This window comes from Quercus lobata, chromosome 1 (genome assembly GCF_001633185.2).
Source record: "Quercus lobata isolate SW786 chromosome 1, ValleyOak3.0 Primary Assembly, whole genome shotgun sequence".
In the NCBI taxonomy this organism is placed as follows: domain Eukaryota; kingdom Viridiplantae; phylum Streptophyta; class Magnoliopsida; order Fagales; family Fagaceae; genus Quercus; species Quercus lobata.
This window is the reverse complement of record NC_044904.1, coordinates 34,021,321-34,035,818: the sequence shown is the minus strand read 5'-3', so window position 1 is coordinate 34,035,818 and position 14,498 is coordinate 34,021,321. Positions and strand designations below refer to the sequence as shown.

General features: G+C 39.3%; 1 protein-coding gene and 1 pseudogene across 1 annotated transcript; one reads left to right on the top strand and one right to left on the bottom strand.

Annotated features, from left to right (window-relative positions):
• Positions 1–6,268: 6,268 nt before the first annotated feature.
• Positions 6,269–8,232, bottom strand: LOC115988074 (annotated as a pseudogene).
• A 647-nt stretch (positions 8,233–8,879) lies between these two features.
• On the top strand, positions 8,880–13,215 carry LOC115988083 (zinc finger BED domain-containing protein RICESLEEPER 2-like). Its single transcript, XM_031111725.1, has 5 exons — positions 8,880–9,193; positions 10,373–10,574; positions 10,703–11,392; positions 11,510–12,807; positions 12,915–13,215. The coding sequence occupies exons 3-5, from the start codon at positions 10,980–10,982 to the stop codon at positions 13,034–13,036; spliced, it is 1,833 nt and encodes a 610-aa protein (XP_030967585.1). The 5' UTR covers positions 8,880–9,193; positions 10,373–10,574; positions 10,703–10,979; the 3' UTR covers positions 13,037–13,215.
• The last annotated feature ends 1,283 nt before the right edge of the window (positions 13,216–14,498 follow it).

Sequence of the window (14,498 nt, the reverse complement as noted above, 5' to 3'; positions counted from 1 at the left end):
TATCAAGTATAACAATGACAACTTTCAATAAATTAAATTCCTGGAACTAACCGGGATAAGCGCTGAGTATTACGCGATGCATGCTAGACCGATGTTCGAGAACGATAATCTCTAAATAATTCGTCTGAAAGGGTAGCTAAGTAGCGAGGGACCTTGGTTGTGCTTTTGGGGTAATATGTTGCGCCGTATCGCATCAACCCCTTTGATACTGGGGATCCGAGGGTAGACCGAGGAATCCGCGCAATCAAGGTATTAACCCGTCTGCTAACGCGGAATTCCCTTCGGAGGGATTTCGAGGTTTACGGGCCGTAGTTTTTTTTTTTTTTTTTCTTTAAATGGTTGGTTCCTCATCCAAGTAGTTGGTTTCCCCATAGGCTTAAGTCCGAGGACTATGGCATGCCCTGGTTCTGTCCAAAACCTAGTTTTCCACATCCAGGTAGTTGGTTTCCCCTGAGGCTTGGGTCCGAGGACCATGCAATGCCTTGGTTCTGTCCAAAACCTAGTTTTCATTACATCCAGGTAGTTGGTTTCCTGAGGCTTGGGTCCGAGGACCATGCAATGCCTTGGTTCTGTCCAAAACCTAGTTTTCATTACATCCGGGTAGTTGGTTTCCCCTGAGGCTTGGGTCCGAGGACCATGCAATGCCTTGGTCTGTCCAAAACCTAGTTTTCATTACATCCAGTAGTTGGTTTCCCCTAAGGCTGGGTCCGAGGACCATGCAATGCCTTGGTTCTGTCCAAAACCTAGTTTTCCAGGTAGTTGGTTTCCCCTGAGGTATGCATTGGTTCTGTCAAACCTAGTCCAGGTATTGGTTCCCCTGAGGCTTGGGTCCGAGGACCATGCAATGCCTTGGTTCTGTCCAAAACCTAGTTTTCCACATCCAGGTAGTTGGTTTCCCCTGAGGCTTGGGTCCGAGGACCATGCAATGCCTTGGTTCTGTCCAAAACCTAGTTTTCTCCTTGTGCGGGATCTTGGCTTTAGGGGAGTTAGCTCCTCAGCCAAGCCCCTAGAGTTTATCCATACGGTTAACGTTGCAAGGTGCCTAGTTTACTCTTTACAGGGGACCTTGGCTTTAAGGAAGTTGGCTCCTCAACCAAGCCCCTAATCAAGAAACGTAGTTCCTAACAGAACTTTATACTAGAACTCTATAACCAACGGCTAGACATATCGAAGAAACTCTATCGACCCACTTCCTATACCAACACACAAGCCCTTCCCACAGACGGCGCCAATTGTAAGGACGCGTTTCGTGGCGGACCGTAACAGTGTCAGGTTCGCACGTGAAAAGGCCCCTAACAATATCATTTGTAGAGCGTGGGCTTGGAAGGCTAGGCCTTAGTTGATAGGCGGTGGGTTTTTCACGGTGTTCGTACCAGTTTAAGTTTTCCTACACCCCTGGAGTCTTTCTCCTGGAGGTGGGCTGGGAGGCTCAGGTTTCTGGCCATTTTTCCCAACCCCCCTTTTTAGGTTACTTATTTTTCCTTTTATATTTGCCTGCGTTCATTGTCCTTCGTCCACGTATTGGATCAACCTTTCCTAGATTGATACTTGTCCCATCAGCCCATATTCAAAGTCGTTGGGGGTGGTTGTAAAAGCCAAAGAATGCGGCTTTGTCAGGTTCAGAGTATTGAATGGCAGTAAGGGCAGCTTTCCCTGGATATTTTAGATCTTTTTTCCGAGTTTCAGTTTTATACCATTTTTACCCTTCTTTACGAGGGGGAACTTTGGGTCTGCCGAGGACTGAACTACCCTCGGCGGTACCCAAAGTCTATTTCGTTGAACTTGGGTCATAATCCTCCTTGGCTTGGCCCATAAATCATTTACACCCTACAATTATAATTTTATTCAACTTATTCTATATACAAAAAATGATTCAACCCAAACACAAGGAAATTTGGATTGCACTTTTACTATGTCTCCTAATAGCATGGCATTTACTAACAAAGTCAATAAAATATTGAATAGGAGTATTTATTTGGATTTATTGGGAAATTTTTATTTTTTATTTTTTATACAATATAGAATTTCTACTCTAGTCTAATCTAAGTGTATATGTGTGTAGAGTTCTCTCCTAAAGACTTGAACTTCGGCCTTTGCCCTCCACTCCCCACAAGCACTTATACCTGTGGAATGACTACCGTATCAAGGGTGCGCAGTGGTGATTTATTGAGAAACTTCAAACTTAAACCTCAACCATAGTAGCCACCATCCCCACAACACACCACCACCACCTGGAATCCATCACCACCACCATAAAAAAAAATAATAATAATAAAAAATAAAAAAAAAACCAAAATCATAGAGAGGGAGAGAGACAAGACACAGAGACCCTACCAAACCCACCACCCATAGCCGCTGCAAAACCCACAACAACCATCAACCAACCCACCATTGAAACCTACCATCACCGAAACCCACCATCACCGAGACCCATCACTTTGACCCACCACTAAAACCCAACCACCGATTCAACTCCACCACTGAAACCCAACCCCACAATCACCAAATTATCATCCCTAAAATCCAGCCACCATTGAAACCCACCATCACCAAAACCCACCATCAGCGAAACCCACCATCATTGAGACCCACCACCAAAACTCACCCACCGATTTATCTCCACCATCGAGACCAACCCAGCAACCACCAAATCTCCACCCCTAAAACCCAGCCATCATTGATTTGATCCAACCAAAAGTGTGTTAGACAAGAAAAGATAGATTAAAGAGAAACAAAGAGAATAGAGAGAAGATGGAGAAGAGAGAAATAGAGAGAGCAGAGGGAGAGACAGAAAAGAGTGAAATAGAGAGAAGAGGGAGACATGGTGAAATAGAGAAAAGAGGGAGACATAGTGAAGAGTGAAATAGAGAAAAGAAAGAGAAAAGGGAGAGTCAAATAAGAGAGAGAAGTGGGAGAGTTAATAAAATATTAGTTTTTAGGTTTATATCCTATGAATAGTGAGGTTGCATATATGCAACGTTAGAGCATTAGCATTAGGGGGTGTAAAACACCCTCCCCCCAATTGGTATTTTACCAACTAAAGCCTTAAAAAATCCCCCACATCTGGGTATGTAAACCCTTTCTTTTTTCTTTTTTTTTCCATCTTAGCTACAGTAAGTGTGGGTATTTAGAATTTACTATCTCTAGTATGTATAAGTAAAATAATATTGTTTTCTCTCTCCTCTTTGCTTCTCACTCTTTGACTCTCTCTTTTCTCTTATTCTTTTCTTCTTTTCTCACTCTTCTTTGACTCTTCACTCTTCTTCCCTCTTAGTCTCTCTCTCTCTCTCTCTCTCTCTCTCTCTCTCTCTCTCTCTCTCTCTCTCTCTCTCTATATATATATATATATATACCAGTAGCTCTAGCAAATACAAGATTTTCCTCTTTCAAATCTTCTTTCATTGACACTGCTCCAACTGCCTCTAACCGGACCTTTGTTGTGCCTTGTAGAAAAACAAGAATTACACATTGGAATGGATGATACATAAAAATGATAATGTTTTGCTTTAGCACATCAACACATCTTGCATAAAAGGGGGGGGGGGGGGAAGAGAGAAGAAATGACAAAATAATTCTCTTTCATATGTAGGTTAAAGACATAAGTCACATAACTACAAGTAATATTGTTATAGGAACTTGTAGCAGCATGATCTGCATCACTTATGCTTTACTTACAACTCTGTCCGTTCAGTTCATTTAACAGTTTGTGTTTATGCACAACACAAACACATATCAAGTATGCATCAACTTCAGCAACACAAAAGCATAATTGTGTGTTGACCAGTGCATATTTGCAAATGACCATTGCTTAAACTTCCAATGATATCATCAGAAATAACAAAGAAGCAAATCTTCTATTCATTTTCATTTTTTCTCGTGCATACACACAAAGAGCCAATTTTCATCTGGACTAGATCATTGTATCTGCACATTGCATATGCTTATTTACTTACACCACATGAGGTGTATTTCTCTTCTTTTTTATTTTTATAAGGGAAATTACATTCGGACCACCTTCATTCACATGATATAGAAACACCCTACCTAGTCAAGTTGGAGACTTCCCCTAAAGTACTTAAAAAATATGACCATTCTTGTACATCTTAGCAAAATGTATAGACGTCAACACTCCCTGTACTATGACTTCACATAATGCTCAATTGTCATTAAATTACCTGTCCACCAATATAATCTATGTTATCTAGAACATTTGTCTACAAAACTCATTGGATCACTAGGAAACAACTTTATAGGGGTCGATTGAGAAGTACTACACACAGGCAACTAATTCAGGATGTGAAACAAGTAAAGATGATTGCCACATTATTCATAAAAAAAAAAATAAAAAAAAAAATAAAATAAAAAAGATGATAACTTATTCAATGGCAGGGAAGCCCATTTGTTCATGATATAGGGAAATACAAAATTGCTATATAAGATACATAAAGACCCAAAACAAAAGTGCCACTTTATCAATGAGACATATTAAAACAAACCCAATTCACAAGTGAATGAAATGTGGGAAGATAACTACGTACTTGAGGCTTGAGCTTTGACATTGGCTTTTGATTTTGTTAATATGAAATATCGTCCACTCAAGGTTTTCTTTACATATCAGTAGAGCAATGTTTTGTCGTGTCCACAAATATTGTTTTGGGGGTCCTCCTCTTTGCATGGAGATGGAGGAAAGGAATATACTTCTATCTTGTATTATCTTGTAGTCGGCCATTGTGAATATATAATTTCCACATCAATAAGTTGAAGTTGATTTGCATCTCTTCCACTGAAGAAGGGAAAACCAAATGCATTAGACTACAAGACATGTTAGTCTGATATATGGATTCAAGTTTGTTTGATGATAAAATCTAGAAATATTTTTTACTTTAGGCTTTCAATTAATTATTCAATGACTTGGAAACAATCTTTGCCCTTTTCCTCCAATCCAGCCGGCTATCTATCTAACCCAATTATAGCTAATTCCTCCTTTAAAATATAAAAAAATTATTCATCTACCCCTTTTCTGCTTTATATACTTGTTAATGAGTGGGATTTTTTTTTTTTGGTAAACATGAGTGGGATATTTTTAATAAATAATAATTCCTCTTGTGTCTTGTCTCTTGCCTTTATTGTTTTGAGCCATCTCACAGTATATTGCTGAGCTTAACTCTGGCTAAACTAAACTCTATAAACTCAATTTGGAAATGGGATTTCACCGATGACCCAAGCCGGGCCTAAATTAATCAAGGAACAAATAGAAAATATAAGACTCCATGCATGCATATTACTCTTTTTACAAAATTTTTACTTGCTAACTCCTCCTTCTATGTCATAAGCTAAACATAATCACAATCGCCATTCTTTATCCAAAGATTCTCTCTCTAAAATTTCAGGCGAAAAATGAATAAAGGGTACCAGCACTTGAGTAAATCTAAACATAGCTAACCCAGTGCGGTTGGCCAAGTGGTTAGACACTTGGTCTTAAGCAACTGTCTTAGATTTAACTAGGAGCTTTCTAGTTCAAGTCCGGGCACCAATACCTTGAAAAAACTCTTTGAGCCAGCGATTTTCCCCGCTATGAACCCACCCATTACGAACAGTAATTAATATCTGGTTGAAAGTTTTGAGAAAACAGTGGGAAACAAAAAAACAAAAAAAAAAAACAAAAAAAATTCTGAACATAGCTAAAATTTGTGAGAAACTTTTTGCCATATTTTTCAATTAAAACATTAATGTGTGTATGTGTGGTCCCTGTAAAGTGTAGACACCTCTGAAAAATATCAAAACATTAATGCATGTATCGTTCTCTATACATCTGTCAATTATTGGTGCGGTTTGGATTAAGATGAATCCTGCGTTTGCGTTTGCGTTTTTTATTATTATTATTATTTTTTTATTTTACCCAGAAGCACGTGAACACAGCTGCCAGTGGGTCCCGTGCACTATGCACAGGACCCACACCACTTTCAACGTCCACACATTTGTCTGCTATGACACTGTTAGTGGGTCCCATATACTGTTCATGGGACCCACAAATCTTAACTTTTTCATTAAAAATGGGTTCTACGGTACTATTTGCACATTTAAATATTATTTTACTACAGTATTTTCAATTTTCAGTTTTCAATTCTAGCGTTCAATCCAAATGTAGAATTGCACCAAATGTATAGTTCTCTATACATGTGTCAATTATTATTTCCGCGGTACTTTGTCCATATTCTTGTTTGACATAAAACACACCAGTCTCAAAAACTTCCAAGGCCGGCAAGAACTACAGGCCGAAATAAAAATCTCAATGTCCACGTCTGCCACGCAAATGTGACGAAACACTCCCTGTACTCCCATTCCCATAGAACAAATCCGACAAGTAATTCCCCAAATCATCAGCGGCAAATTTGACAAATGACCCCGACCCGCCCCGATTTTTCTCATAGAAATTCCCGTACGCCGCACCAAGCTTTCTCTCTACCGAAACTTTAATCTCGTCTCTCAGTTTCGGGTCGGGCACGACCCACGAACTCTGTTTCTTATAAGCCTCTTCAAACGCCGCCCCGAATTTCTTATAACAGTCCCTGGCTTGGTCCGGCGAAATCTCAGCCGTTGGATCTTCCGACAACGAAGATACTACTTTGCTCCATCCCATTCTCTCGTAATTCGAAGCGTACTGTTTCACCTCCAACTCATGCTTATTCACCCAATTATCACCAAGAAAAAGCTTCAAACTCGAACTGCGGACCTTAGCGACGACGTATTGGAGATTATTGGCTAAGAACAAGTACGATAGTGCGACGTCCTTGTATAGCTCAGCTTTGCCGTCGAGTTTGCAGAGTAAAACCAAGACTAGCCACGCAAATCGTACGGAAACTGGGCTATCATCGAGCTCGCTTGGGCTACCGAAATATGATTCAGGTAACGGCGTTTGTAGATTTAACGGCCAGTCGGCGACTATATCGGCGAGTGCGCCACTGTAATCGGCGAGGAGAGAGATATAGTTCATCACGTAACGTGTCAATGGGTGGACCCCACCGCCTGGGACTGTAGCTTTTGACGGGTCTTTTTGAATGGCGGTTTCGAAATCCGTTAACATTGTACGCACCGCATCGCCGAGTTTGATCAAGGAATTAATGGCCTGTGATCGGACGGTGGAGGTTGATTCGTACGAGAAGATGGATTGGATTTCAGGCAAGAGGTCTGATATTGTTTCGTATAGGTCCAGTGTGCGAAACATTTTCTCCGGTGTTTTCTTGCACTTTGCCACGGTTTCCGGGAATCCAAACAGGCTTATTGCGGCCTCTTTGGAAATCTCAGAGAAATAAGACTCTCTGATAGAATCTGAGGCAGAGAACACGTGGTCGCAGAGAATTCTCTCGCCGTAAAAGAGTGTTTTCACGGCGACCTTCACTGCGTTCAACCAGGTTTTGATTTTCAACTCCACCATTTCCCAATCCATCTTTTGCAAGTGTGAAAGACTAATCTGCCTCTCAACACCGAGATGATACAGCGACTCATCGACAATCGATTTCCGAATGATCTTGTAAATCTTGACGCACTCTCTTCCATAACCAGACGATATCATACAATCCGCAATGGCTTTCAAATCCGTCATTGCGATCATCGAAACTCGCTCCACATCGGGGAGCGAGTCATCCAACTCACTCCCGAATCGAAACTCGTCCTCCTCCGACTCATCGCTTTCCTCAAAATCCGAAGTGCTCGACCTCGCCACCGAAGATCTCGACGAGCGAACCGAAACCGATTCAGGGTCCAAGTTAGCCCTATTCACAGACAAAATCTGATAGAACTCCTTCTCCAACCTCTTCATAGCAAGTTGCATCAAATTCTGAGCCACGACAATCTTTTCAGAGCTCGAGTTCTCGGTAACCATGTGCTGCATAGCGGCCTGTAAGTCTCTAACAGAGTTCAAATACTGTTTAGCCTCGTGAGGATCGGCGTGGAAAAGCGATGTGACGTTTGCAAAGGAAGAAACGTTTGTAGAGTCCCATTTGGTAATAAGAGACTCAGCAATCTCAATGTTCTCGTCCATTAGAGACTCAGAGAGTCAGAGAAAGTGCGGCTAGGTGAAGCTGGTGGAATCATCGCTGGTCTAGAAGGTGAAGGTGAAGGCGATTTGAAAAACACGTTCCTCATTCCTTTACTTGGCATTAACAAATATCACAAAAGCTTCTTGTTTTTCTTTCTTTGTTTTGTTGCATAATGAGAATGAGAGAGAGAGAGAGATAGTGTTAAGAAGTTGAAATTGTTTGTTTTGGTTTTTGATGGAGAATCGTGGCGAGTGGTGGGGGTATTTATAGATTGAGAGACAGAGAGGGTGACGTGGAGTGTTGGGGGGGGGGGGGGGGGGAAAGGTAGGAAGTGGGTCCGGTAGAAACTACGTGAAACGAAACAGTTGACGCCGTCCTGTTGGTAATAGTGTGTATATGTACGACTATTACTAGTAGGAATAGACTACACGCGGTTGTTGCCTTGTTTTGGCCGTTTGTTTTCGCCAAGTTGCTGTGTGAGTTGCCATTTTTGCTGGGAGTTATTACTAGTATTTGACGAAAAATTTGCCATATATTCAACTAACTAATTAATTACTACCATTATTGACTTATTAATACTTAGGGATGGTAATTTTTGCCCGATCCGTGGGTACCCGGTCCGGCCCGACCCTAATGGGCCGGATTTTACCCGGTCCGATTAGAAATAGGGTCGGGTATGGGTTTCCAAAAAAAAATCCGAAACGGGTCCGGGTCGGGTCCGGGTTTTAATTAAAAAACCCGAGACCCGACCCGAGACCCGGCCCGAAACCCGACCCGTGTAAAAATCCGGAACCTAAAATTACAAAACTACCCCCCATATATATATATACACCTTAGTCTAACCCTAACTCTCTTCACTCTTTCCCTCTTCAGTCTTCAGAGCACGCAGCAGCCTCCCTCCCACACCCTCAGTCCGACAGTCCATCACCCTCACTCCCACACCCTCACGCCGCCGTCCCACACTCCCTCACGCCTCCGTCCCTCAGTCCGAACCTCACAAGCCTCCGTCCCTCAGTCCGACGACTCCGACCCTCAGTCCAACGACTCCGTCCCTCAGTTCGCGTCTCTGGTACCGATCCGAAGATTCCGAACGTCGTCGCCTGCTTCATCACCTGTTCTCCATCACGTCGTCGCCTGCTTCTGAAGATTCCGAAGTACTCTCTCTCTCTCTGCTTTCAATTTTTCTCGGTCAGAGAAAGCTTGTTGAACCTGGTGTGCTAAGGTAAGGAAGCATTATAAATGCTAAGGTTACAGAATGACAAACCTGGTGTGCTTACAATTTTTGAGTAAAAAAAAAAAAAACATTTCAAATTTCAGGACTAAAATAGAACTTTACCCAAAAATGTTAGGGACTTAATGCACGTTTAAAAAAAAATTATAAATTTGTTTGTTTCCAAGTGGTGGTGTGGTCATTGTTTTTGAACGATCCTGATATGATGATATATTGAGTTGTTAGGGATAGATTGTTAGAGGTGAATTTAGCTGGTGCTATAGACTGATTATGTTGATAGTTTTGCCTTTCAATGAGATGTAGGAGCAGTTGTTTTATTTTGACTTGTTTTTCATAGTGGTGGTACCTCTTTGTTTTTGAAAACTATTGTTATGAATCACTTATGATGAAATATCGGGTTGTCGGGGAACTGTGTGAGGTACATTTAGCTGATGCTAGAGACCAATTTCTGCCAAGTTTTGGCTGAAGGGTTAAACGTGTGCATTTTATGTATCTCTGTGTAAATGTCATCACAGGCCATATTATGTCACATTTCTGATATGTAGATTCTGGGTACCCAATTTCTTTCTTCTTCCTTGATGAATCACCTTAGAAGAGTAGAAGAATCAATTGTATCATTAAGTTTTATTATCTCTTATTCATTTACATTTTTCTACTTCCGATTTCTTTGCAGGTTCAACAAGCTTTCTCTGACCGAGAGTGATAGTGATTAGAAAGAGAGACTGCCATAATTAACTTGTGATTTTTGATTTAGTAAATCAAATGTTGAATTATCCAAAAAAATAGAATCAAATATTTAGTTTGTGGTTTTGGTTTCTTTGGATCAGAACTGATGGGTCATTCTTATTATTATGCTTTGGAGAGGTTGCGGCAGTTGGTGTTGATTATTGCTTTGTTTATGCAAATTGCGTGTATTTGATTTCATGGATTTGTAATAGTTGAGCTTGCTTTGTTTTCCGTGGCTGTTATAGTGATGCTGTAATAGTTAAGCTTTCTTGGGTAGGAATTGCATCAAATTAATTTTGTTAACTTGCATTTCTTGTGAAACTAAGTGTGGAATATGGTAGTGAAATATTGTTTTTTGTGTTTGTTGGAAATGTAGAGCCTAAAACGGAGATGGAAGAGACAAACATAAACACAAACAAATCTGATTCTTCCTCGCCAAGTGGCTCTCCTTTAAGAACCGGACGTGGTCCCTTGCAAACTGTGCGGTCTCCTTCGCCATTTTCACGATCACCCTCACCATTGTCACCTGGCAGCTCACCTTCAGGATCACCATCACCTTTATGTCCATTAAACAACGAGTAAGTGTTTGAATTTGTTATTAATCATGTTTAATTTGTGTAATTATGAATTTGTGCCTATTAATTAATAAGTATGTGTAATAATAAATTTGTTTTGATTCTAACCTTCAAACTTCTGAACCAATTAGGAGTCCGAAATCCCCGATGGTGGACTTAGAGGTAGAGGAACAAGAAGGGAGTCGAGGAAGTCCAGGGACAGAGGAAGAGAGAGAGCAAGAGCCTACAAATGAGGACTCGGATACAAGTAAAAAAAGAAAGACCACTTCAGATGTTTGGGCTCATTTTACAAGGAAGAAAGTTGAAGGAAAAGTTAAAGCCCAATGCCATCATTGTGGCAAACTTTACTTGGGTGATTCAAGCTAAGGTACAACCCATTTGCGTAATCATCTAGCAAGATGTCCACGGATGAAGTTTAAAGATATAAGACAACAAGTCTTAATTAAACAACAAAATAAGGTGGATGGAACTATGAGTTTAAGTAATTATCAATTTGATCAAGCTAGAGTTAGGAATAAGCTTGCTCGAATGGTCATTTTACATGAATATCCCCTTTCAATGGTTGATCACATTGGGTTTAGAGAATTTGTGACGGATCTTCAACCGATGTTTAAAATTGTCACAAGAAATACTTTGAAGAGTGACATTTTTAAAATCTATGATAATGAGAGGGAGAAAGCTTTGAAGATCACGGACAAGAATGGAAGTAGGATGGCAATTACAACTGACATGTGGACTTCAAGTAACAAAAAGAGAGGGTTTATGGTCATTACCGCTCATTTCATTGATCATGCTTGGACGTTGCAAAGTCGGGTTTTAAGGTAATTTTTTTATCTATAAATTGAATGTTAAAGATTTTACATTTAGAATGTTTATTGAGTTATGTTAAATTGAATGTTTATTTAGTTATGTTATAATTATTCCTATTATTTTTCTAGGTTTGTTTATGTTCCTTCTCCACACACGAAAGATGTTCTTGCCGATGTGCTTGTTGATTGCTTTTTAGAGTGGAATATTGATAGGAAGTTGTCCACAATAACCGTAGATAATTGTAGTACTAATGATGCCATGATAAGACTTCTCTTGAATAAGCTTGATACTAGTTCTCTTATGTTGGGTGGGTCTATGTTGCATATGAGATGTGCTGTACATATTTTAAATTTGATTGTTCAAGATGGATTGTCTCTTATTGGTGATGGTATTGAAAGGATTCGTGATAGTGTGATTTATTGGACTGGATCACCAAAGAGGAGACAAAAATTTGAAGAAAATGCGAGTCAATTGCGTATTCAATGCACCAAAGAGTTAGTTTTAGATTGTAAAACTCGTTGGAATTCAACTTGCTTAATGCTTTCTACTGCATTGATTTATAAAGATGTTTTCTCGCGTTTGGCTAAACATGAAACATCTTATACTTGTTTGTCATATGATCATGATTGGGAGGTAGCCAAAGATATTTGTGGGAGGTTGGAGTTGTTTTCTAGTGTGACTGAGTTTTTCTCTGGTCGTAAGTACCCCACAACTAATATGTATTTTTCTATGGTGTGTGAGTTGAAAATTGCATTGAATGAATGGAGTTTGTCTCCAAGTGAGATGATAAGTACGATGGCCGAAAGCATGCTTACTAAATTTAATTCTTATTGGGCTAATGTTAGTGTTGTTATGGCTATTTCTGTTATCTTAGATCCAAGATATAAGATGAAATTATTGGAGTTTTATTATCCTAGCATATATGGTGTTAATTCTGATTTGGAGATTGAAAAAATTAAGAATCTTTGTTATGATTTGCTTGATGAGTATGGAGATGTAGATGAGTGTCTTGTAGATAATGAAGGAAGTTCTCATATGCCTGCAAGTACTTCAAATCAAGGGGCACAAATAAAATTTAGGTTGATTGGGTCAATGTCAAGGTTTGATGGGTTTGTGAACAATAGTTCAAGTAGTTCAAAGAAACATGAGAGTGGTAGAATGGAATTTGATCATTTCATTGATGAGGGAGTGTTGAAGAGGAGTGAAGACTTCAATATTTTGGCATGGTGGAAAAATAATGGTCTCAAGTATCCTACTTTACAAAGGATTGCAAGAGATGTTTTAGCCATTCCCGTCACAACTGTTGCTTCAGAAGCTGCTTTTAGCACTAGTGGGAGACTTTTAAGTCCACACCGCAGTAGACTACATCCCAAGACTATAGAGGCAATGATGTGTGCTCAGAATTGGTTATGGAGTAAAATCAACGGTTAGCAATTGTCTAATTTTTATTTATAAAATCAAAATTGTGTTTTTATATTTGCTAGTTATAATTTGATGAGATTTATTACATTTTTTAATTCATTGTTGTTGTAGGTTCTTCAATTATACCAGGAGATAGTACATTTCAATCCATTCTTAATGATGGGGAGCCAAATGAAGATGATGGGAGTTGTGCCACAATTGATGGGAGTTGCATCACAATTGATGAAGATTAAATATTTTGTATTAATTTAGTAGTTTTTTTAATTTCTTGGACTTGTTGTCTTAATTTGTTGGTATGTAATTATTCTAAACTTGTGGCCTTGTGGGATTTATTTTGTAGCTTTTTAATTTCTTGGACTCGTTGAACTTTTGATACTTATTTCTTAAACTTGTTGGATTTATTTTATTTTTATGTTTAGCTAGTGATTATGATATTAGTTATAGTTTATTGGTTTATTGATTTATAATTAACAGGTGGTTTATTGATTTATTATTAGTAGCTTATGATGTGGCATTTGAGCCATGTTATTTATTGGCATTTGGGCCATATTATTTAGGCTTGAATTGCATTAGAATATGCAGGCTTAATATAGGCAAAGATAAATTTGTGCTTAAATTTTTTTTTTTTTTTGGATTGGGCCCAAAAATGCAGGCTTAAAGCTTAATGTAGGAAAAAATAATTTTGGGCTTAAATTTTTTTTTTGATTGGGCCCAAAAATGCAGGCTTAATGTAGGAAAAAATAAATTTGGGCCCAAAAATGCAGGCTTAATGTAGGCAAAAATAAATTTGGGTTTAATTTTTTTTTTTTGATTGGGCCATGAATTCGGCCCAATTCCTAAACGGGGCCCGCGGGGCCCGGATGGGGCGGGTCTGGGCCCCGGGAAAAAACCCGGTACCCTAAACGGGCCGGGTCCGGGTTACGGGCCTTGTCTCGCGGGTCGGGTCCGGGTATGAAAAAACCCGGCCCGAACCCGACCTGTTGCCATTCCTATTAATACTACAATTATTAATTAATAGTAGTAATTAATTAATTAATTAATTAATTAGGTGAACTTGTGGCAAGTTTTTATTAGTGGAGTATAGAGTGGAGCAGGAACAATGAGACAGAAGATTTGGACACGAGTGAGATGTGATCGATCATAAATGTTTTGTGATAACATCTTGCTCCACTCTATACTCCACCAATAAAAAACTTGCCACATGTTCACCTAACTAATTAATTACTACCACTATTGACTTATTAATACTACCATTATTAATTAATAGTAATAATTAATTAATTAGATGAACATGTGACAAGTTTTTATTAGTGGAGTATAGAGTGGAGCAGGAACAATGAGACCGAAGATTTGGACACGAGTGAGATGTGATCGATCATAAATGTTTTGTGATAACATCTTCCTTCACTTATTTCTTTTCCTTTCTTTCTTCTTTTCTACAAGTTGTAGACATTAATGAATAGGGGGTGGCGCAAGAAAGAATCAAACTCGAAGTTCCATACATCACAAGACTCAATCTTCTTTTCTACAAGTTGTAGACATTAATGAATAGGGGGTGGCGCAAGAAAGAATCAAACTCGAAGCTCAAGACCCAATCTTCTTTTCTACAAGTTGTAGACATTAATGAATAGGGGGTGGTGCAAGAAAGAGTCAAACTTGAAGTTCCTTTTCTACAAGTTGTAGACATTAATGAAT

What these genes read in the sequence shown, in the direction of transcription:
- LOC115988083 (XM_031111725.1), top strand. Translation starts at nt 10,980, where the DNA reads ATGAAGTTTAAAGATATAAGACAACAAGTCTTAATTAAACAACAAAAT. An exon ending in TTGCAAAGTCGGGTTTTAAG is followed by an intron (nt 11,393 to 11,509) that starts GTAATTTTTTTA and finishes TTATTTTTCTAG; the next exon opens with GTTTGTTTATGTTCCTTCTC. An exon ending in GTTATGGAGTAAAATCAACG is followed by an intron (nt 12,808 to 12,914) that starts GTTAGCAATTGT and finishes TTGTTGTTGTAG; the next exon opens with GTTCTTCAATTATACCAGGA.